We start from the raw sequence: 23,789 nt of genomic DNA on the forward strand, positions 1-23,789 counted from the left end.
TCACTTCTTTCTTTCACGCAGAAACCACCTTCAGAAATAGTGTTTGCTTTTTTGACTTTTCATCTCGTTAGGGTTGTGAATACAACTTTACTGGAGCATGTATGCAATGCTTTCAGTATTAGTGAGGAAAAGGTTTTGAGAACTTCTTCTGTTGTTGCAACTGTTGCTGAATCCCATTGAGAGGAAACAGAAACCTGATGGAGTGTTAGGAACAAAAGAATTTTTACCCAGGGTACAAAACTTCAAACTGCGCATGTAGTGTGAAGTAATTTTTGTCTAGATTTACCCTTGTAAGATCAATGCCACCTGTTTAGATTTCAAATGTGTTGGGTCAGTGGTGGGGTTTTTGTTTAAGTTTCTCAAGTATAAACTTCACCTACCTTAAAATTGCACAGTCTCTGTTTAGACTTCTGTGAGTTCTCGAGCAAAATTACTTAATTGAAATGGAAGAGCAGCTTTGGTCGTGTATTTGGCGCTGCAGGGCTCCAGGTGCTTCAGCGGTTGTTGTTACAGCACCCCTCTGTGGGAGCAGGCGGCATTCACAGAAAAACAGGGCGCAGAGACCTTGCAGACTGTAGATTTTTCTGTTAGAATTAGATGCTTTCAGTATTTATGTTTTCAAAATGTTGAACTTGGGGGCGTCAGTTGCTCCAAGTCCTCCCTGGTCATAGCTGCAGAGAGTATTACTGATGTTTCCATGGAACAGTTTCATTATTTTCCAATCAGAGACCAAAGTGAATGACTCCATCTGAAAACTTGTGCCAAAATGGCTCGTGTGTAGGCTGGTTTTAGGATCTGTGACCAGCACTATTGAATTTCAGTGATGTACTTTGACAAGTCATGTTGGTTTTTATTGTGTATTGAAATCCCATAGTTACTACTTAAATGTGTCTGGGTACTTGGACAGAAAGAATCAGGTGGCATCTTTATATTAATTTTTTGTCTACTTCTCTTGTAGGAGAATCACATCCATGACAAGCTGATATCTCTTAGCTTGCTTCAGAAAGATTTTGTGCCTTTTCTGCTGAATTTTTTAAGGGAGCAGACCAGCCAGATCCTGACTAATGGACCCCCTACTCCTGCTAAAACTCCTAATTCCAAGGCTCATGGGAGCCAAAGGACAGGATCTGAAAGGAGGGCAGGCCATGCAACCAGCAGCCGAGTGCAGCTCTTTTCTCAAAGGACTTCAGTGACCACCGGCACCACAGATACCAGCTTTTCTCCTGATGCAGCATCCAGTGGTTCCTCTTCCTTTTCTGGGTCGAACCTGTCTAGCCCTTACGGTGATTTCCCCAGCGTGGTCTCCAGCAGCAGTCCGAGCTTTGGGCACAGCCCTGTGCTGCACCACGGTGAGAGGCGTTCCTCTCAGAAGGCCAGCCTGGGCAGCTTCCTGGCAGGCACGCCGGAGGCGCTGCCCGCGAGACGGGGCCGCAGGAAAGGCAGCGGCTCGGCCGGCGCCTCTGGCCGGCAGGTGGCTCGCGATCTGGGCCATTCCCTTGCTGAAGAGGAGGATGGAAAGAGCGATGGTGGATCGTGGAGTGGAGGGAGAAGGAAGCGGAGTGAAGTGCCTCTTGTTTCTGCCAGATCCCCGCCCAGCCAGCTAAACCTTAACAACCTGGAGGAGTTTCCACCCATGGGTGCTGCCTCTGGCTGGACAAAGTAAGAGCGAGTCCGCCTCGTTGTGTCACTGGGATTGCTGCAGGTTGCAGCTCCTTGACCAGCAGTTGTGGGTGTCCAGATGCAGAAGAGGCTGTAATACACAATACCTGGCTTCTGGGAAACATGGTCAGAACTGCTTTGTTCTGGTCATTGTGTAGGGAGGGGAGTATTGCCTTGGCAGGGAGTCAGGTTTCCTCTCCATGGGCTCACCCAAGACGCTTCTTTTGCCTCTCACTTGTGATGCTGCCTGCAGCTGGCCAGTGCACGGCCCAGCTGATACACAGCTGAGCTCGTCTTTGTCCTTGTGTGTTCTAACGAGTCAGCGTTATCCTGGTTCCTCACGATTCTCATTTAACAGAATATCAATTGGTAAGGAAGAGCTATCCTGGAAGGCTCTCCAGCTTTACTGATGCTAGCAAAAAAGCTTTTGGATTGATCTTCTGTGGCTTCTGGTAGCAGATGTTAGCCTGCAGCTTCATTTGTGCTGTGTAATTGTGGACAAAATAGCAGGCTGTGTTCTTGGTCTGCAGCAAGCCCTGGTCTCCGTGGTGACTTCAGCTAAGCTTTGGGGCAGCTGTTTGTGTTGTGGTTGCCTCAGTCCTTTCATCTTTGTCTTTGCGTTCTTTAAAATCCTCATTACCAAATAGAAAGCCTTTGTGTCAGCCTGTTTGCTCTGTATATCAGTCACTGGTCTCTGAAAGTGGGACTTTCTAATTGGACATGCAAAATTCCAGCTAAAAATTATAAAATGAGTGAGTGTTCAGCAAATCCAAATGCAGAGGTTGGGTCCTGCTCTAGACGCTACTTTGGCCAAGATAAGATGCGTTGCCAGCACAGCCAGCAAGTCTCTCTTCCTCAATTTCATTAATGTTCAGCTAGGAAAAGGAAGTAGGAAAGAGATCACAAGTCTTTGGAAATCCATGTTACAGCGATTTTGAGAACACCTTAGCAGTTAATGTGTAGCAACCAGCATTTCTGTGGTGCTTTATGTATCTGTATCCATTTCCATTTTTTTAGTGCTTTTTTTGCTACTTTACCAAGCCTATTCCTGAAGGACAATCAAGTATTTTATGCAGGAAGGATGAGTTTCCCTGAACTTAAACAGCCTGGACTCCCACTGATAGACAATGGCAACTTGATTGATTTTGGTGGGTTTTTTCCCTCCTGATCATGTCAGAAATTAATTCACCAGCAGTTTCTTACTAAAATGGGACATATCCTGTCCTGCAAATTAGAAACATTTGGAAGGGTTGTGTGGCCCTGTGGTACCTGTTAGATGACTTGCTATTTGATAATTAATTTTGCTGCAGGTTTAGCAGGTTGCTTGTAGCAGTCTATAGCTCCATGACTTTTTTTTTTCAGTGATAGAATAAAATTAATAATTACAGGTACAGTTTAGAAATTCAATATCCTAGCTCAACATCCATTTTGTTTTAACATTAGATTCCTCTGGAAGAGTTGATTGCACATCTGTCTTGCGGCCGAAATTTTTTTGTTATTGTTTAGCTTGATTTTAGTGGGGTTGCTTCTGTTCTTTTCAGCAAAAGCAAACCATCGAGGCGAATCAACCCAACTCCTGTGAGTGCTGAGCGGCCCCTCTCGAAACCAAAGACCTGCTTCACTTCCACACCTGTCAGCCGGTCTCCAGCCTCAAGCCTCGAGGCCTTTGCTGCTGTCCAGGAGGGACACCTCTCATCTATGATGAGCAACAGCCTTCAAGAGGAGAGGGAGATGCTGAAGAAAGAACGGTACAGTCTGAGCAGGGGGCTGATTCTTAATTCCCTTGTGTCCTGGTTCCAGCCAGGACAGGGTTCATTTTTCAGTAGCCAGGAGAGGGCATGGCCAGGACAAAGTGAAAATGACAGAAGAATATCCAAACCAGATATTGGTGACCTTAAATTATAGTTTGCCAAAGCCAAATGTGTCTGTGGTATCAGACTAGCATACTAATGCACCTAGCTCATGTTTGCCACTTTAGAGGTATGCTGGCTCTGGAACAATGACCCTCACTTCAAAAGTGTAGTCAGTTCTCACTGCTTTTATGAGATTTTTCTCTTCATGGAAATGAATGTGTGGCTATCTCCTATGCATCTTTCCTTAGATTGCACAGGCAAAGCAATTGGGTGTAATTAGACTGGGTTTGAAGATTGCACCAAAACACATTGGTTTGGAAAAAATGAGTTAGTGATGCAAATGTGTGGAAAGTGTTAATGGTCTTGCAAGGTAGGTAGGCTAACAGAAGCTTGCAGTCAGAGAAAACAGAATATGGGCACTTGAGATTCTGTTTTAAAGATTTTGTTCTTGGGGGAATTCCTCAGGACACATGGGTGTAATTCTTTTCCTGCTAAGTTTTGCAGTTCTCTTCAGTGGGACCAGAACTGGCTGAAACATATCCAGTAGAGTCTAATGAATTACTGCTTGTACTGAACCTGCAGCAGAAATGCTCAGGATTCAAACCTGCCACTCTGCACTTAAGTCTAGCACCTATTCCAGTCTGAGTTCTACCTGAAACGTCCCAGTAATGTGTATCAACTGAAGTCAGTGAAATAGCAGTATGCGGTTGGTTGGATCTTGCCCATGCAGTGATATTCTCATCTGACCCATCATGCTTGAAAGCTGGGAGTTGCTGCTGTGTCCTCAGTTGTGGTGAAATACAGAAGTAAGGCAGTCTTCAGCCAGCTAGATCCCTTTGAGCAGGGGCAGAAGGTGAATTTCATCCTGAGGTAGATGACAGCACAACTGCTTTATTGGGAACTTGCCATGGGTAAGGTCACAAAGTACTTGATAGTGGGCTCATCCCTTGGGTGCGATCACAAAGTACTTAATGAATAATTTTCTTCAGTTCTATCTATTACTCAATAATTTTCTTCCGTTAGTTGATTATGTTCATTGCAAGGAAGCTGCTGGTAATCTTTCTACTTCCATTTTGGGACCAGTTGTTCTTCATCACAGCAATAGGCCAATTGAAAAGGTTCTTTGTTGCAGGTGAAAATGTTTCTGACTTCCCAGAGCCCTTAAAGTGACTTTAATCTTTCACTTTTGATACAGTGTGGCAAGAGGTAGTGTGTTGTTCCAAGTGGAAACATTCCATTGGAATCTTTGACAATCATTTGATATTGCTGTTACTGCCTGGTGTCCTGTTTCTCAAGTGTGTTACATATGCTACCATGGTGTTGCATTTTGGATGCCTTTCCACTTATTGGTATTGGATCTTCTCAGAGTGTCATTACTTTACATCTGTACCAAAGGGATGGATGTGAGCCTTATTTTCATAGATGTTTTAAAATATCTACCTGTCAGAAACTGTACATGAAAGTAAGATTTTTAGGACCTGGTCTCTAACAGATTCCCTGTCCTTAACAGGTAGCAGTTCAGATGAGAGAAGCAATAACATCTGCTAGTTGGTTAATTTGGTCAAAGTGCTACACTATTTTAACAGAGTTGCAATTTGAATGGGATTCTTTAGTCTTTTGCTTGCTAACCCCAAGATCTATTCTCTGTTAGATAAAGATGACTTAAATTACTGTCATGCTAAAAGCTGCTTTAGACAGTGTAAATGACATGGTTTAGTTATTGCAGAATTTCCTTCATGCTACACTGGAAGAGAAAGACCTCTTCTGCATGGCTGCATGGCTGCATGGCTGCTCTAGATCATCTTCAGTCACATGGTTATGTTGCTGCTCTTGAATTTCAGATGCAAATTGCTGCACCAGGCATCTTCTCCTGCAGGGATATCCTTTGATCCTTGTACTCCAACTAAGCCTAGCTACACTCGCAGTGCCAGCCTTCCTGCTGAAAGCCATTTGGTGACCTGTGCAAATCCTGCTAAGGTTTCCTGCAAGAAACAGTTGGAGTGTCTGGCACAGCTCTATTCATCCTGTATAGCAGGTGAGGACACAGAAGATGTGAAACTGACCTTTCTTTGAGCTTTGAACTTGGATGGGTGTTGTGAGAGGGAGATAGATGGGAAGTGGAAGCTGTGAGATAGTTATAGTGTACAAACAAATGACATCTGGAAAAAGAAGGTAAGCCAATGCTTTTATTTAAATAAATGAATACTTGGCAGAAGTGTAGGGAAGGAGGTGAGCCTGATGCAGTACTCTGAGCTGCAGTAGACTGAAGTTGTATGTCCCATATGAAACCAGACTGTTCCCTAACACATCTGCCACATGCTGATCTACACTGTATCACAGTATCATGTTGGGGGGAGACAATTCTTTGCTGACTACCACAGAGCAGGAATCTACCTTTTTACCTTTGTGTATTAAAGCAGGACAGTATTGAGTAATCCACCTTTAACATCTCAATTACTCTCTCCCAGAAAACCTGGTACCAAATATTTTTCTGGAACTGTTTTTCGTTCTGCAACTGTTGACATCTAAAGGCACTTCTACTGCAGAAGATGGGGATAGTGACCCTGAAATCAGTGAAAGAAATAGAGGTAAGCAGTAGTAATGAAGGGAAAGGATTTTGCTTCCATAGAATGAGAAAGTGTTGTAGACTAGCTTGGACAGTTATTCTTAAATTACATAAAAATGTCTTATTACCACTGTGGGACTCATCTGAGATGCTGACAAAAGTCATGCATGTATGGGAAGTGTTCCACAGTATGATAGAGTGGGGTTGCTAGCTAGTTTGAATCTAGTTTTCTGTTATTGTGCGAGATTTGCTGTAGCTACTTCTATCACTGACTTTTAGAGGGAAGGACAGATGTGCGAGTTGCTTCTCCATTGATCCTACAACTCAAATGTGCTGTTGACCTGCTATGTGTTTATTAAGCTTCAGGTTTGGATCTGAGTGCGTAGGATCCAGCTGTATTGTTGCATTTGGTTTTTGACAAATTCAGCCTTAAGCTTGATGCAATTAGTACTTTGATATGGATAGTACAACCAAAAGAGTGGCTTTAGGATGAGACCCACCACACCCTCCTCCACCCCACATGCCTCAATTTGATTGACCTTTGTTTTGCTATTCTTTGATTCTTAGGGCTGAGATTAGGAACATGAAATCTTCAGCTATGGGAACACCATTTTATAATTGTTTTTAGTTGTTCTACTTTTCTTGTCCTGTATCTCTTTATTGTTGTTCAGAACACTGAGAGTCTTTTCTTTCCCACACAGCATTAAACACTGCAATTGCCTTTAGTATAGGAAGGATAGGGAATGAGAACTTCTGAAAATTGAATAGGAGTCTGGGAGATTATTTTTGGATATGTCAGTTCATACTTTCCTTAAAAGCTAATTGTTGGTCCTTTAGTTTATAAATGGTAAAAGGTACTTTTGTTGTTGTCTCATGTTTCTTTTTTCCTCTCAGATGTGTCAGGGAGACAGCATTTTGAAAGTGTGCACAACTGTGTTTATTTTGCTGTTCAAGTCTTGGATTATCAATATGAGTGAGTTGAATTCTTTTTTCATCTGCTTGTGTCTGCAGTTGTGTGTGGGATTAAGCAAATGTGCTTGGGTTGTAGAACTTTACCAGTTAAAGGCACAGAGTTGTTAATTTTTCAAAACATACAGCTTGACCTGGATTTGGATGGCTGTGGGTTTCCTTGCACTGATGTGTCCACTGAACTTTGTTGTAATTGTGCAAGAACTGGAGAGTCGTGAGATGAGAATGAGAGCAAATACAGGTACCAGTAGGATTTCCTGCTGGCACATGTCCTTTAGAACTCTTTTCTTGGCAGCGTCATAAAATGTAAACATAAGCATTTCTTTAGAACTGCTCATGTGTTTTTATCTGTCTGTCTCTCTGAGCTTTATCCCCATTATCTTGGCAGAGTTATTTCCCATTTAGAAAAGGGGATGCTGAAGCTTTTGGCCGAAAATGAGCGGATTGCATCGTTTTCTCCCACCTTGCACAAGAGGCTCAGGCAGGCTTATGAAAGCAGCACAGCTAAGGTAAAATTTGGCAGACCCCAAGTGACATTGCTTCAAGCCTTTGTGTTGTTGTTCCTTTATTTGCAATGGCTTTGATGTTAAATCTCATTCTTTCTATTTCATCTTCTTGTGTTGACTTTAGAAACTGCCTAAAAGTACTTTTTTTCCTTGTCAGTGGGTGAGTGAGTTGCTGGGTCCAGTGATTGTTGGCTGTGAATCACTGCTGGCTAGCCTTATGTTGTGCTCCAGGCCCTGACCTCAGCCAGAGACTTTGACAGGGTCAAATTTTGCTTTTGAAATTCTCACCTAATAAACATGGATCCCAGGAGAATGATTTGTTAGGTGCAATATCAGAAGGTAGTTTCAAAGATTTGGATTTTTTTCATACATTTGGACTCTTTAGGCAAACAACATTTCACAGGAGACAATCCAGACTGGGAAAAAATGGTTCCCTTGTGTAATCAACTGGGTTAGGGAACTAGTTTGGTTGGTGGGAATTGCATGGTAGAAATGTATTTTGTATCTCATTTCATCCATCTTTTAAAAATGGAAATTACTGTTATCAAAGAAAGGACAGTGTACTGAGATTGGGACTTGTCAGTAGCTGAGCTTTAAAGTTGTTAAAGTTGTAAATAAAGGTCTTGTTACTTGAAGAACAGTAAGGAGAAAGAGTAAGGTAACAGAAATTGCCAGCCAGGATCCTGAATTTTCCCAAGCCCTATATTGAAGGTATATTTCAACTGTTTGTGGGTACTGTATCAATACTGGTTGCAATCTGGTCAGCAGAGATTTAAGGGGACCAGATACTTTCTCTCTTAATGTTGAGTGATTCTGCCTCTGTAGCCTAGTGTAGATTGTAAAAGTTGGTGTTTGCTGGTAGTTAGGAATTGGGAAGTAACATGTAGTAACAACTCAGCTAGTGATACTTGTTTCCTAACCTGCCTCTTCCCTGCTCTTTTTCTTGGTCTCAGATCGTTTAGAGACTTCCATTAGCTTAATGACTGCCTTTATATTTTTAACAGGTGTCTCTCCTGCTGCCATGCTCTGTACAGTCTGTTTCTTTTCAGCCAGAAACTGATAATCGTTCAAACTTTCCCAGTGACAGAGCATTTCACATATTTAAGAAACAAAGGTAAGTTTCTTCTACTGTTCCTGAATGCTCAAGGTATAACCTTTGCATGATTGTGACTAAATGATATTAAGAATGTCTCATGTATGCTACATGCTGTAGAAGAAAATCTTGAATTTTTTGCTCTAATTAAATGAAAAAAAGTCTTTGTCCGTATTGACTGCAGGAACTAAATGGTTAATGTCTTTAGAGAAGAACAGCCTAATTCTTCAGGAGTTATTGAGACTTCTGATAATGCCAGTACAGTGTGTCACCCTACTGGATTGCTTCTGCATATATATCTGGTATGCTTTTATTCTTCCTGCTGCCTCTCTCCATGCTTGCAGTGACAGGGTGAGGGCAGAATGACAAGTTGTCTTGGTCCTTTTCTTTTTCTCATAGGTATTACTACATGTGGCTTATTCTTTGCTGCCTCTCAGTCTTCACTATGTCTGTCTGGTAATGGCTGTTTTGGTCATTCCATCATAGATTGGGCATAACAAGCTTAAGCACTTGCTGTCAAAGACATGGAAAATGGAAACTCACTGAAGTACTGCTAACATTTATGAGTTTTTCAAAGGTATCTGAATGATTGGAGGCTGGAGTTACTTAATCTGAGGTAGATTCTTGCTGGGAAGCTTTGGAACAATTAATGCTCTGTTGTTTCTTCAAATTTTGAAGAGTGGGAATTCATTCCCTTAAATATCTTGGTTCACAGGGATATATTTTATGAACTTCTGCGTGAATGGGAGGATAACAATGAGAAAACTGGCTGGGACTTTGAGAGAGTTCTGGGCAACAAGATCAGGTAGGAGCCCTAAGCAACTTCAGCTGTCTCTTTAATGTAGCTGAATTGCTGGTGAATCATGCTGCACTTGGCATCCTTAGTTCCATGTCCTGCCTGATGTTCTGCACTACACTGCAGGGTGCTGTGGGCTGCTTGGAAAAAGCTGCCCATGTACACTTGCTTCTGAATTGAAAGGCATCAACCTTTACCTTAAAGAAACAAGCCATAAATGGCAGGGGCCCAATTTGTTCAATCCTGATGTTGATCTTTCCCTTTCATAATCACAGGAAGAGCTACTCTCAAAACCAGTGTATTGTCTGAACATTGTTGTTATATACACTCATGTGTGCATGTCATGTTTTCCATGTCAGGCTCCTCTTAAGTGAGGAGAAGTGTGTTATATGTTCAGAAGCTGTTCACTCTTCTCATTATTTCAGGGGTCTAGTGCATTGGCTCTGAAAACAAGACAACTGTGTGTCTTTCTGTGGAGAGCAGACTGTTTTATTCATTTATTGCTTTATCAAAATGCAGTATATATAAAGAAACTATTATAGCATTGAAAGCAGTTGCCTTGTGGGTTTCTGTGTTAATCTCAACCACCAGCCTACTTAAGTAACGTGTATGTAGGTGGCATTTCACCACAAGAGCAAAACAAGGCTGAGGCTTAAACTGAGAAATTTTGGGGCATCAGAAGTAGTACTATTGCTGTTTCCTTAATTCATATATGTGAAATCTCAACTTACTGTTCTGGGCAGGGAAGAGTGGGAACTGAATGAGTTTATTCTTTTTTCTAAATAACAGCATTATTGAAGGAAAGGAAGAGATTCTTTTTATCTCTAGAGCTGTATTTGCTCTGCAGGTGCTCAGGGAGAATTTTTGTTTCCATGTCAGCAGCAGGTGGGGCTCAATGCCTGGTAAACTGGGTTATAAATATATTGCTTTTTTTCAATGACCTTTGGAGATTGCTTTCTTAAAAGTAGGGTTTTTAATGCTTTTGGTATAGTTTGAGGTTAGAACACTGTTTTTTGTACTACAAAGTTCCAGTCAGAATCTGATCATGTTTTCCTTCACAGGGCCATGATGGCTCACCTGTCTGCAACCTGCAACCACAGCCATTTCGCCAGGCTCTTTCAGAAGCAGCTTATCCAGGTAAATGACTTGGGCTGTTTAATACATCAAAGTGGGTTTGATCCTTCCTTGGCCTGAGAAAACAAGCCATGTCTTGGGAGCTTTTTTGAGATTTTCCTATTGAAACATTTCTGGGGAGAAACAAGTTTTCAGAATGGGAATTTCTTTCCTTCTTCAGAAATAATCAGTGATAAATTACCAGTGAAGTCTCTTTAAATGAGGAATAAGGCACACTGAGAACATAATGAGTTGTAAGCATTCATTCTTCATGGTTAATTACTTTGTCCTTCTAATTTTAGTACAGTTTCTGGAAATTTTCGGGATGTATTTTGGCATTTGTCAAGTGCAGAGGTTCCTAGTTGTGTTTGTTAGCAGCATGAGTGCAAAAAATCTGTGTAACAGTCAACAGGCTGGTTTTTGGTACGGTATTGCTGTTGTAATTTGGTGGGGGGTGGGGTGTTGGCCAATTTCAAGCATCATCTGCCTTCATTGTAAGTAGATAAATGAAGAAGAAGATTTGCTGTATTCTCTGTAGACTTGTGGCTTATTGGTGGGCTCCTTTTGGAGAGCAAAACAGCCAGAGAGCCTCACCTTGAGTGTTAGCTCACACACATTGCCAGGAAGTTGCATGCTCTTGGAATGTTGTAAATTCCTTTAGTGTCAAGTCTGAGTTTGCATCAGTGACCTGTGTGATTGTATGGGTGTGTTCATGGAAATTGTGGGAAAGAGGTAAGATTAACCTTGTTGCATCAGTAGGGTTTAATTAGTCATAGGTGCTGTATTTCTCCTTTGTATCTGTGCCTTCTTAATGAAGACTGCAGGATTTCACAAAGGTAGCCAAAAATCTAAATGGATCTAAACCGGTGTCTTCAATGCATCCAGTGTGTCTGTCTGGGAAATGATTGCAGACTCTGGTGTGGATTATGGTGCTCTTGCAGAAATGAACCAAGACTGAGGACTTGTGTCAGGGTCTGGTAATTTAAAGGTAGAGAAGTGAAGCAAGATATTCCTTTGGGGAGGTGCCCCCAGAACATGGGCTCTGTTTGGAATAAATGGACCTAGTACTTGCTCACTTGATAGACGTTCTTAAATGTTGCTTCTTATTATTATACTCTCTCTCATTAAAACTATCATGACTTAGATGTAGGGATATGCAGTCAACTTAGATGTAGGGATATGCAGTCAGCTTTTCCTTTTGCTGGGTATTTGCTAGGTTATGTCTGAAGTGCTGTGTCCAGTCTTGGGCTCACCAGCACAAGGAAAGAAAGATGCAGACTTACGAGAGCAAGTCCAGCTCAGGGCTTTGTAAATGATTAAGGCACCAAGTCTTTTTTGTATGAGAAAAAATGCTGAGACCTGGGAATATTCAGCCTGGAGAAGAGAAGGCTCCAGGTTGCCTTGGTGCTGTTATAAATACCTGCTGGGAGGGAATGAAGAAGAGGGAGTGAAATTTTTCTCAGTAGTATTCACTGACAGGTCAGGAGGTGACCCTGACTGAACAACAGGGTTGGATTAGATGATCCAAGAGACCCCTTCCTAACAGTTCTGCAGTTCTGTAATTTTTTGAGTCTTGAGTTGTATCTGTGTGTTTGAGGCAATGGGGCATTAATTTTTAAATGTTATTTAACTCTGCGGAAGTTTAGGAAAACCTGCCCTGGGAACATGTAGTGCAGCATCATGTTCCTTGGAGGCTGAGCTAAAGATCCTACTGAGTGGTTCATGAAGATTGTGAGAGTGATAGGCATTCTCTCCACATATCCCTGTGTAGTCTGCTAGGTATGCCCTAGTTAGAAGTGTAAGATTGGAATTCCATCTCACAAGACCTCTAGGCTGTGTATGACCAAGGTGGGTAACATGTTTTGGCATGGGGAAGAGTTGTTCTGTATGTTCCTGGGCACCAGGAAAGACCATGCGTGGATTACTCCAAAAGCAGTCTTGTGAGGAAGGGATAATATGCTGGCTGAGAGATGGAGTGAAATGATGCCTTGTTACAAATAATCCACCTCGCTGCTCTTTCTGTCTCCTAAAGATGTGCAAAGGTCCTGTCGGTGGTGGTGCAAGCTGTGGAGACACCCCAGACCAGGATGTCCTTAATATGCTGGGCTCTGATAATCTGAGCCGTCTGAAGAGGCTGCAGGAGAGATTTATTGTTTCTCAGAGCATCAGAGGGCCTTGTCCACCCCCTTCATTCCCTGGGTGCCAACAATTCTTCAGGGACTTCATCCTCAGTGCTGGAAGGTGAGTGGCCTGGGCTTGCTATTCCCTCTGAAATGTGTGGGCAGTGGAAGCACCAGCATGTTTCTCTTGCAGATGGGAGTTATCCAGAAAGTTGGGACTAGATGATATGGTAATGATTTTTCTGCTATAAACCCACAGTATTTTTTTGGAGCTGTCAGCATTTCCCAGTGCCAAGGCATGCAGTGCTACCTAGCAAGGACACTGGACTGGACAAATGCTTCTTGTGTGATAGTGCATGAAGCTAAAGGTGTACAGAATGAAGCCAGGTTGTTTTGTTTAATTAGTTTTTCACAATTCTCAGCACGGGGGAATTATAATTTATGTGAAAATTTTATCTTAAATTCAGTTATTTTATTGATACCTCATTTGGCAGATTGATTTTTATTATCCTTATGCTGAGACTTGTTACATAGCATCTCTTAAAAAGTACAAAAGAAGAGTGGAAATGAAGGTGGTCAGCCAGTCCTAAGTCTTCTCTCTTGCATTCTTGTCTGTCATTGTGTTATGCTGTATGTCTGCTGATTGTTACAACTCACAAGACAAGCTCAAAATTCTGCAGTGTGTTAGTTGAGGTTTTACTGCTGTTTTCAGCTCAGTCTGACTCATCATCATCTTTTGCTGAAGTTACCAGTTCAATCAGCACCTGATGGATAGTCTGTGCCTGAAGATACTTGAACTGAATGGTCTTACTCTGGTGGAGCACGAGCACAGTGATGGGGAAGCAGAGATGGAGGAACAGGTAGGTTTGCTTTGTGCAAACACATCTGTCAGGAATTTCTCTGAGCTGTTCCAGTAGTCAAACAGTTACTGGCTTGATTGTAAATTGCTTGGAGCTTCCACCACAGTTTTTACAGGACAAGAGCTTTGTCATTTGGTTTTGTCATAACTCTGCAATTTGCTAATTTGTCTGAACCCCTTACCTGCATGCCTCAGGGTGCTTCATAGAACTGTCACAAGTGCAGAATAGTGTGAAAGTGAAAGCCTCCTCTTTAGGTTGTTATAACCTGTGTTAGATCAATGAAATAACCACATCCAGTTGTGGCACCCCATTGCAATAAGTTCCTTGTTACTTCTCCATATAGAAAGATTTTAGTTACATTGAATTTGTAGATATACTTGTTAATAGGTGTACAGGTTTCTTCACTCAGGTCTGCATATCTGAGTGAAGAAATGTCTATATTGTCTTTTAGCAAAGTAGCAGCCAAAGGTTGATGGAGACTTGCAGAGCAGTAGTGCTATAAAGGAGGCAATGTGAGATCAGCTCTGCCTCTCATTGACTCCAAAGTTCTTAATGCATAGATATGATTGAGCAGCTGCTTGTCTTAGAAAGCTCCTGAATAATTCCCTCTTGTGAAGAGGTGAAGCAATGGAGACAGAAGCAATTTAAAATACTTGATAAATATGTATTTTGGAAACTTACCTTTATAAAAAGCAGAGCTGAAGCTATATGGCCCTTTTAGATGAAAGGAGTGGAGGTTTAGCATAGACATTTGCTTTGCCAGTGTGGGCTAGCATAGCTTCAGCTCCCTTTTCTTCATTTTAGGATGAAAAGAAGCGTTTCACCGTGGCCCTGTTGAGTCTCCGACTCCTCGCCAAGTTCCTGGGGTTCCTTGTGTTCCTGCCCTATCGCACTGCGGAGCAGCCAACCAGAGACCTGCAAGATTCCGCGCTGGCGCTGAGAAACCAAGTAAGGAATAGCACTGCCTTTTGCTGGACAGGCACTTCTGCTAGCTCAGGGAGCATTGTGGGTAGTCATGCTCTTTCAAAGCGAGCCAGTGTTCCTGGGATGATGTTGTGCGGTCCTGTGTCCCTGCTGCATATTCTGGGGTTGGGAACAAAGGAAAATAGAATTTGTGTAATCTCGAAAAGAGGGAGTAAAGCACCAGTGGTAAGGTAGTCAGTCTTCTGTTATTTCTGCTAATCTGGGTCTGTCATACCAGAAATTTCACCTAGCTAAGACAACTTGTATTGATAATGTAAAATCCAGCTACCAGAACTGATTGTGTTAGTTTTGCCCCCATCTCCCAGCAGTGTGCCGCCGAACGGAAGCAATAGACCTTGACTCCATTTTGTATGTAGTCAGGCTTTTAGCCTTGCTTTTGAAATTTCCAGTGGGACCTTTGGTTGCAGTCATAGTTTGGTTTTTACCTCTGGTCATGTGCAAAGAAGTGTTTTCATTAGCCAGAAGTCACCAGTACAGAAGATGAAATCCTAGAAAGAAAAGTCAAGATATAGACAAAAGTTTTCTATAAGTAGCAGAAGATAACTTCAAGCTGCTGGTTTAACTTCTCTTATCCTTTAAGACCCTGCCTGTACTGGATATATTAAAGCTTCTGAGACAATCTATTCGGGATCAACGTTCTATCCTCACTATTCCTTGGATTGTGGAGTACCTTTCCCTTGTGGATTATGTTGCTCCTTTCCTTGATTATTACAGGAAAGTGTTTAGTCTCTTGCTGCAGGTATACAGGTAAGAGCTTGGGAAACTATATCTGTAAAGAACTTTTCAGTGAATGTTTGATTTTTCTTTCTTTTTTTTTTTTTTGTGGTGCAAATCATGCATATTTTATATTACATAAAGCTGCAAAGAGAACACAGTCTAAACTTCGGGATTAATACTTGATTCAAATTTGTGGTTTTTATTAAGTAAACAAAATCTTTAAATCCCGCTTGATCACTCTACATCTGCAGCTGTGATTGACCTTCAAACTGGAGCTTGAATTTTGACCTTAAACCTACAAGGTTTCCAATGCCTAAATAATTTTCTAGTTTTCTTTCCTATATACATGAGGAAAATTTGAAGCACATTCTAGAGAATGGCTTGTCTAGTGTAAACTTAAGACAGGATGTTATGCAGGTACATACAAAAAAGGCAGACATGCAAGGAATGTGTTCACGGTATATAGATAGTGTAATTGGTAAGTGAATGGTTTGGGAATGTTTTCCTTAATGAAAATTGAGCTGCTGAAAACTGACACTCTGTCTTGCTACTTGTGGTGCATGGCAGGTTAATGGTCCTTTCTGAAGACAAGGAGATGAGTTTCCTGAACAAGCTGCTGATCCTTGCAGTTCTGGGTTGGCTTTTTCAGGTAGAGTCTCCTCTGTGCATGTAACTCCTCTCTGAAGAAAAAGCAGGGCACAGAACTCAATACAAAATAGTACTGAAATGAATTAAAACAATTCAATACAGTAGTTTGTTCTTTTATCATGGGTTTCCTACCCTGTTGTGGGGTTTAAAGAATAACTGTATTTTAGTGGAGAATTATTTTCCTTTAGTGGAATTGTGTGAAGCAACAATTTTTTTCCCAATAGGAATTGCAATTGCATCTGAAATACATTCTGTATTTACTAATCTGCAACCTTGCAAGAAAACTGACAGCTGATTGCTGTTAGACCTGGAAGCTCTTGTCACAAAGATGGTGTGCTAGCTGTCAGCCTTGAATTACTGAGGAATTTATTGGATAGAGGGATGATGTATGATGAACTTTTAAAATTCTTTTGTGCCTCCAGTTGGAAGCAAGTTAATTTCTTAGCAGGAACCTGTTGGAAATGTGGAAGATGCTGTATGGGGAGAATAAGAAAGGTGGCTTTTGTTACTGTGATTAAAATAAGTCTTTAGTTTTATGGAAAGTTCTCCTCAGGGCAAGAAGATTTTTAGTGAGGTGATTTTTTGTGGGTGGCAGGCTGGTGAGATTTTAATGTCCTGTTATCAGAAATAGTGGAAGTTACTGTGTTCATTTTGGGTTGCAGCTGCTGGGTTTTCTGTTTCAGGTTCCATCAGTTCCTGAAGAATTGTTTTTTACTGCTGATGACAGGCAGGAGAGATTTGTGATGGACACTGTGACATCTGCTCAAGCTCTGGTGAGTTAGTGCAGCAGCATGTCTTCTGAATCAGTGAGGGAAGATGGACCTACCACTTCCTCAGGAGCTGTAAGATTTGATCAGGAACTTGCCTTCAGGACAGCTGCACTGAGCATATGGAGGCCAATGGATGTGGTGCCCATTTGGCCAAGTGCCTCAATTGCATCTCTGTTATGGGTTGTGAACTCTGTGTTGCAGCTCTGGGTTTTCTGTCAGGCAGGAGCCATCTCATCTGCTGCAATAATTTGCAGAACAGGTGCCAAGTTATGCTGGAGGATGAGAGGCTATTTTCCTGCAAGGTGAGTTGACAAAACTGTAGCTGTTCCCAGAAATAAGCAAAAGTAATGGTGAACAGAAATAGAATGATGGGACTGTAGAGCAAGGTTGCTGTTTGTGAGATCACCTGTTTTCCAGTGTCATGATAAAGGGTGACTGAACTGAAAATGCTATGAGCAAGCAGGAAAGGAGGTGAGGGTATGGCATGTGTGATGTTTCAGATAATTCCTAGACATGCAAGGGGTTATATAGTATTCCATGGAAAAGTGGTGTAGATGCTAAGATACATTTCCTTGGTGGATGGGATCTGCAATTCCTGTTCATCCTATGGCCCTGCATGTTCTGTGTTAATAGTGAATTAACATTTCTCCCTGGCATGGTGTTCCATGGATGAAGGCACTTGTGGAGGTGTAATGCATAGCAGATGTGCCTCATTTATTTTCCTCCATGGATAGGTTTCTCCCTTATGAGTAGAGGCTGTGGTAGCAGTCCTGGTTCCTTTTTTTAATGCAGCTTTCAGCTGGGCTTTGATAGTGATCAGGGGCAAAGGCTGGGCTAGGCTAATAAATGAAGAGCAGCTCATTCTGTGTTATGGGGACTGAACACTTGGGCTGCAAAGTTCATTATTTTACTGTGTGTTTGAAATCCAGCTATTGTTTTCATGGAAAGGTAGCCCTGAAACCTGCCTGTGACTGCATGTATGGGATTTCTGACTTGAAGATTGTTTATTTTGTACTGTATCCTTTCAGCATTTCCTTAATTTTCTCACCAGGACTTTGTACCCTTGGTGGATCAGCAGTTACTTTATACCTGCTGTCCCTATCTTGGTGAGTATTTACTTATTTTTACTATATACATAAAATATATTAGTATGTATTTACTTTTATTTAGTCAGTTGTTTATATTTGTTGTTTGGTACTGAGTCCTTGGATCACCTTTCTTACTTCTCTTCACAATGAAAGGTCCCAGTTGTATATGCAAGAACCTTGATAAGAAGCTGTATTGCAGAAGCTCCTGCAGCTGTGGATAGTATCTGCTAAAGCTGAGGGAGGGAGGTTACCTAGTCAGGATAGTTGATCCACAGAGCCTGAATCCAGAGGGACAGGGCAAGCCACTCCTTACAAGCTGTAAGGAAGCTTTACAACAACACAGCTTTTCTATCCTAGGTGCAGGAAGAGGAGTTTGTGCTGCAAGAAATGTCTTGATCCTTGAGCAGATTTTTGCTGCCAGGCAGAGGGGAAAAATCTTTTTGTGCCCTGGTGTTTTGTCAGTTTGTTTGAGATAGCTTTTTCATGGGATCTGTCTGCCAATGGTAAAATTCCTCTCTATAGACAATAGAGTCCCAGATGGGGAGATGGTGCTCTTCTTACTGAGGCTTAGTAGAGAAACTGTATGTTAAACCTGTCTCACAAACTGTATGTTAAACCTGTCTCACAAACTGTATGTTAAACTTGTCTCACAAAATCTTCTAGGGGTGAATAAGTTGTCCAGCTTTTCCCCCAGGATTTGCTCCTGCCTCTTGGAATTTTGTTTAACTGCTCCCCTTGTTGTCCTTGTAGACTTTACAGTTCTTGCGTGCCACACTAAAAAGGAAAGCACAAAAATAACTGGTCCCTCATCCTTCTGAACAAGTCCCATCTGCTAGGGGGCTTTTCAGAAGCTTCCTCTTCAGAGCCTTGCTGTGCCCTGCCAGTTATACATGTGGGATACCCCCTCTGCTTCAGTGAAGCTTCTGCTTTTGTAGAAGCTGAGAGAATCTGCTCTGGGAACAGGACGGGAGAAGTGAAAGCTTCTTTCTTGAGTTTTGGGATTAGTTTTTTTCCTTTCTTATGGGGTTGACGATTGCTTTTGCATGTGTTCTTGTACAGGTGAACTGCGTAAACTACTTGCCTCTTTTGTGGCTGGTAGTGGAGGCAAGAATGGCGGTTTTATGAGGAAAATCACTCCCACAGCTGCAGAGTCCTTAGCACCCAAGGCTTCTGTCACGCAGCGGAAGCTGCAGGTAACGGAATTAGGGGGTCACAAGGGGGAGAGGGGCACGAGAAATTTGCTTGTGTGAGTGCAGGTTTATACAGTGGTCTCTTAATGCCAGGGACCATGTGTTTAACAGTCAGGTATCTTCACTCCCTGTTTTTCTGTTACAGTCATGTGGCTGGGATATGGTGTGGGTGCTGAAATCCAGATAACGTCAGTAAACATTCTTGCAGTTGGAACAGCTAGTCTTATTTATCTATTTCCCTCTTCTTTAACATAAAATGTTGGTATGTTTCTCATACTTTGTTTTGGTTAGATTGTAGCCATGCTTTCCACTGAGAGAAGGACGTGCGCAGGAGCCTAGAGGATTATCAGCCTCTAATTAAAAGGGCTTGTTCTTCCCAAAACAAGCTCTGTGTGGTGACTCACTACTAGTAGACACTGTCAGAACTCTCCCATTCCCCTTTACAGGTCTTTTGTAGCTTCAGAAACCCTGATAATAAGCTTTAAGTGATTAGAAGGGAATAGGGTGTACTGTTCTGGGATGATGAATGCTACAGTAGCAGAAAGTTCTAGTGGAGGCAAACTGTCTTTTAGTAGATCTCCAGAAGATAGTTCTGTCCATTCCTGTGCTGGTGAGAGGAGGGTGGAGTGCTCTAATCAATTGTAGTGCTTTCTCTTGAACAGGTAGATTTGGAACAGGCTTTCTTCCACAACCAGCCTCCTTCCCTACGGAGGACAGTGGAATTTGTGGCAGAGAGGGTGGGATCCAACTGTGTGAAGCACATCAAGTAAGTGCTGGTCTGTGACTTAAGAAGTAACTTTACATTATAATTAGACAAAGAGTTGATCCTTTAAACTTGTGTGTGTGGGGGAAAGAAGCTTCCATGGGGGTGTGCTGCGTAGCAGAACACCAAGGCTGTGCAGGACTGACCAGCAACATCTGCTGTGATAGAGGGGAATTTGTGAAGGAATGTAGAGAGGAGGGGGATACATCTGTGGGACACTTTGTATGTGAATGCAGTGCAGCATTGAGACTTTTCAGCCTTTTCAGAGCATTCTTGCTAATGATAGGAAATTCTCATATCAGAAATGACCTCTGGAGGTCACTTGATCCAAACTCCTGCTCAAAGCAGACCCAGCTTTCAAGTTAGGTCAGGTTTATTGGCACCTTTTCCAGCTGGAAAAGTTTCCATCTTTAAAGGATGAGGATTCAGCCACCTCTTTCTACCATGGTCCAATGCTCAGTTTTCCCAGGCTTTGTGAATAATGTTTCTTGTATCGTGTCATAATAGCTATCCATTGTTCCAGCTTGTGGATATTCCTGTCAATCTTTAGCAGTGCTCTTCCTGAAAGTCTTGTTCTGTCTTCTCTGTAAATTTCCTTCTCCCTTCAGCTTTTTCTTGTCTCCAGGCTAGGTGAAACTGACTCCTCCTTGTAGGTGTGTGCTCTAGCATCCCAGCTATTTTAATAATTTTTTCTTTTCTCCTGCAGTTACTCAGATTGTCAATGGCTTTCTTGTCCTGAGATCCCAAAGCTGGACACAATACTCCAGATGCAGCCTCCCAGTGATGAGGGAAGCAGTAACTTCCCTTGACTTGCTGGCTGCACTATTGCTATTGTCTGCCCAGTATAAGGTTGGCTTTCTTTGGACAGTCCTAACTCCCTTCCCTTGTTGTGGGAACCCCAGGTCCTTTCTGCAGAGCTGCTCTGTAGCCAGTAGACCCCAGCCTGTACAGATGCACAGTCAATCCCATTTCTCCCTCTTTTCACAGCCCTCCTGTGTGGTGGCCCTGCCCTCCAGCTCATGAGCTTGCTCAGTTTGCACTGATCTGTTGTCAAGCTTGCTGAAGGCATTAAATGTTATCAGCCCCCAGGAATGGTGGTTGCAGTGGCTGCTGCTGACATCTTTGAACTTCTGAGCATTATCAATTGAGCGTACAAGGGTAATGCTGCCAAAAAGGAGACCTGTGACCAAAAAAGTTTTTGGTAAAACCTAAAGACTTTTGACTATTGAATCTTAGAACTGTTTTGGTATCTTCATTGCTGTTGTCTTCTATACACACAGAACAAGGAGATGATATAGATGATACAGCATGATTGATTTGTTTTTAGCAGAGTGACTTATAGCATTTGAGATGGGTATCCCCCTAACCTGGGGAGAAGAGATGGTGCATTTAGTGTGCACTGTTTCTGTATTGATTTCAATCTGCCTGATTGCTCTTTGTTTTGTTGCAGGGCAACACTGGTAGCAGAGCTAGTTCAAAGGGCTGAAGCCATGTTGCAAGATAAAGTGAAGGAGGAGGATGTTAATAATGACAAACTGCTTGAAGAGGTGTGCACTCATCTGTATGAGGAAGGGGCCCAGGCACTCATCAAAGGCAAAGAGTAAGGAGGAAAAGTTATTTAAACATGTGCCTTCCTATCTCTTCTTACTGCAGAATTTATGAGCCTAATTTAGCTTGACCTGTCATGCTCAGGTTCTGGTAATTATAAACCATGCCCTCTGCTCTTCTTATGGTGAGTGTCTGCTGTGCTCCAGCCAGTTAATACTGTGTTTGTAGAAAAGAATAAAGGTGCTGTGAGTCCCTCTGCTCCAAACAGGCATCCGCTGCAGCTATTGTATTTCTCCTCTTTGGAGAATTGATATTGCAGCTTAGTTGCTTGTAATTACCCTTTCCTTGTCTTGTTCTTTTAGTCTGATTTATTGCATTGCTACATAATGAACCTCTGAGTGTTGTCCAAGAACCTAGACTAACCCCATGGCACACTTTCTTCCTTTTCTTGTAGATTTTGCAAAAAAAAAGGTCCTGAGGCAGTAAGAGTGTTGTTGCCAGAAGAGACATCTGCAGCAGTATGTATTTTCCCTAAAACTTATTAAAAGCCTTGACTTTAAGTCTGGATCATTACCATTTTTCCATTGCTGCTTCACTTATCCCTTAATAGCTCAGGTAAAGAAAATCTATTGATGCCCTCATGGGAGGACTGAGTGATAGCTAAGAAGAGTCACTTCTACTGGGCTGCCTTGCATATTGTGGGTAAAGTGATACTCCAGCTCATAGCTGACTAATGAGGCTAGAATGTTACAGAGATTGCATTTATCTTGCAATGATAATGCATTGGTTTTAGCATCAACTTCCACAAGAAGTTGATGAGGTTTTCGGAAAATCAAAATGCCTCAGTTGTATTGCTCAAACCAGCTGTTTCCATAGAGGAGGTGGTGTTCAGTTTAATTGTTGCATGCCAAAATTAAGCTTTTTCCTCTAGACTTCCTTCTGAATTTTCACTGACTGCAGTGCTGTGGCTGATAGTAAATCTCCAATGATTTGTTATCCTCCCTGTAAAGGTTTTAAGTAGTGCAGAAAACATTGCGGTGGAGCTGGCTACCGAGAGAGCCTGTGGCTGGCTCTCTGCCAACATTGCAGGTGAGTGTTTTTACCTTGAGCTGGAGCTTCTAACCTGTGCATTGTGCTCCTTTTTTTCTGAGATCAAGGAACAGACAGTGTTATAAAGTACTTGGTCCTATTCATTTTTTGGGTTTTTTTTTTTTTTTAGTGTAAAGTATGCCGTTGCTCTGTTCCTCCTTGTTTAGGAGGAATTATAATTATTTCTAGCTCTAAGAACCTTCATTGGGGATCTTTTGGACTTGGCCCATGGTAGTGATTTTTAGTTATGGAGTCTTGTAGGATGATGAGAGTAAATGCTGTGGAAATGCTTCTGGAAATGTCATCTAGGCTGAAGTTGTCTTAGCACTTCCAGTGTGTACAGACAACTGCTGTCTCAAAGGATGATCATATGGTCACATGTACAGAATGCCTCTGAAATCTCCTGTTAAACAGACACTTCTTGGACTGGGTGCATTTTCTGCAGGCTGAAGGCAAATGTAGTCTTTTTATTCTGTAATACTGCACTGGCAACTCTTCAGAATCTCTGAAAACCCATTTTTTCAAGAGGTTGGGCCAAAAGCCTGGGGAGGAATGTCCAAGTACCATTTGCAGCCACAGGAGTTTAGTGTTTTGGATGCTGATCAAAATGTATTTTGGTAGAAGACATATGGTTTTTATGGGCACAGTGGTTGAACTAGCATGATCACACTGAATCAGCTTTCTGCTTTGGCATTGCCTTCTGGCTTAGCTACTGCGTTTGTTAAACCCATGGAAATATTTTTATGGAAGTGAGAAGAGTTGCCAGTTGTACCTGGCAGTGGTGGGTGGCTGTCTTCTACAGCTGTGGATTAGTATACCCTCTCCAGATTTGCCTCTGCACATTAAATATAGTAGGAGGTCAGAGAGAGGGAGTTGAAAATGTACGCTGTGGCCCTTGGAATGAAAGGCTAAGAGTGTTTGGAAATGATTCTCTGCTTCAGTGGAGACAGAAACTGAAGCAGACAGGATTTGTTCTCTGTTCTCTCTAGCACTCATCAAAAGGGAAGTAAAGGCAACCTTCAATAGAATGCTGAAAGTCCCAGGATTTCCCTTGCCAGGCGAGGATGCTCTTGAGCTGAGAAGGGACTGTCCTCCAGGCTGTCAGCACTGCGCTCCATTTCCCTCCCAGATCATCAATGAGATTAAGGTACGTGATATTCACTTCCTGGCTTGCCTTTCTGTTTTTCACATTGGTGTTTTTGCGGTTTGTTTTTGTTGCTGTTTTGTAGGGTTTTCTTTGATTGTTTGGTGGGTTTTTTAAGAGAATGTTCTGATTCTGAGGAGCTGGCTGTGGGGAGTGCTTAGGAAGCATGATGAAAAGTTCTCAGGTTTTTTCCAACCCCTGCTTGCTGTGTCTATATCAGAGTTCCCTGCTAGGAGTGCTGTCTCAGATACAGGATTTCTGGTAGCATGGCAGTGTGGCCTTTTTGACATGAGTAGGATGGAAACCACAGTGC

General features: G+C 42.2%; 1 protein-coding gene across 1 annotated transcript in view; it reads left to right on the plus strand.

The window, feature by feature from the left end:
• The window catches only part of CDAN1 (codanin 1), a 33,533-nt gene that overhangs the window by 1,894 nt on the left and 7,850 nt on the right, over positions 1-23,789 (plus strand). The window contains exons 2-23 of the mRNA XM_005479990.4: positions 959-1,659; positions 3,201-3,407; positions 5,354-5,547; positions 5,981-6,100; positions 6,973-7,051; positions 7,436-7,556; positions 8,558-8,667; positions 9,362-9,451; positions 10,504-10,579; positions 12,588-12,796; positions 13,421-13,535; positions 14,340-14,483; positions 15,100-15,266; positions 15,804-15,885; positions 16,568-16,657; positions 17,706-17,760; positions 18,802-18,935; positions 19,595-19,698; positions 21,146-21,295; positions 21,698-21,761; positions 22,254-22,332; positions 23,322-23,479. Of these exons, the coding sequence (XP_005480047.2) occupies positions 959-1,659; positions 3,201-3,407; positions 5,354-5,547; positions 5,981-6,100; positions 6,973-7,051; positions 7,436-7,556; positions 8,558-8,667; positions 9,362-9,451; positions 10,504-10,579; positions 12,588-12,796; positions 13,421-13,535; positions 14,340-14,483; positions 15,100-15,266; positions 15,804-15,885; positions 16,568-16,657; positions 17,706-17,760; positions 18,802-18,935; positions 19,595-19,698; positions 21,146-21,295; positions 21,698-21,761; positions 22,254-22,332; positions 23,322-23,479 (3,249 nt within the window). The remainder of the gene's footprint in view (positions 1-958; positions 1,660-3,200; positions 3,408-5,353; positions 5,548-5,980; positions 6,101-6,972; positions 7,052-7,435; positions 7,557-8,557; positions 8,668-9,361; positions 9,452-10,503; positions 10,580-12,587; positions 12,797-13,420; positions 13,536-14,339; positions 14,484-15,099; positions 15,267-15,803; positions 15,886-16,567; positions 16,658-17,705; positions 17,761-18,801; positions 18,936-19,594; positions 19,699-21,145; positions 21,296-21,697; positions 21,762-22,253; positions 22,333-23,321; positions 23,480-23,789) is intronic.

Source organism: Zonotrichia albicollis, chromosome 6 (assembly GCF_047830755.1).
Source record: "Zonotrichia albicollis isolate bZonAlb1 chromosome 6, bZonAlb1.hap1, whole genome shotgun sequence".
Taxonomy (NCBI): Eukaryota; Metazoa; Chordata; class Aves; order Passeriformes; family Passerellidae; genus Zonotrichia; species Zonotrichia albicollis.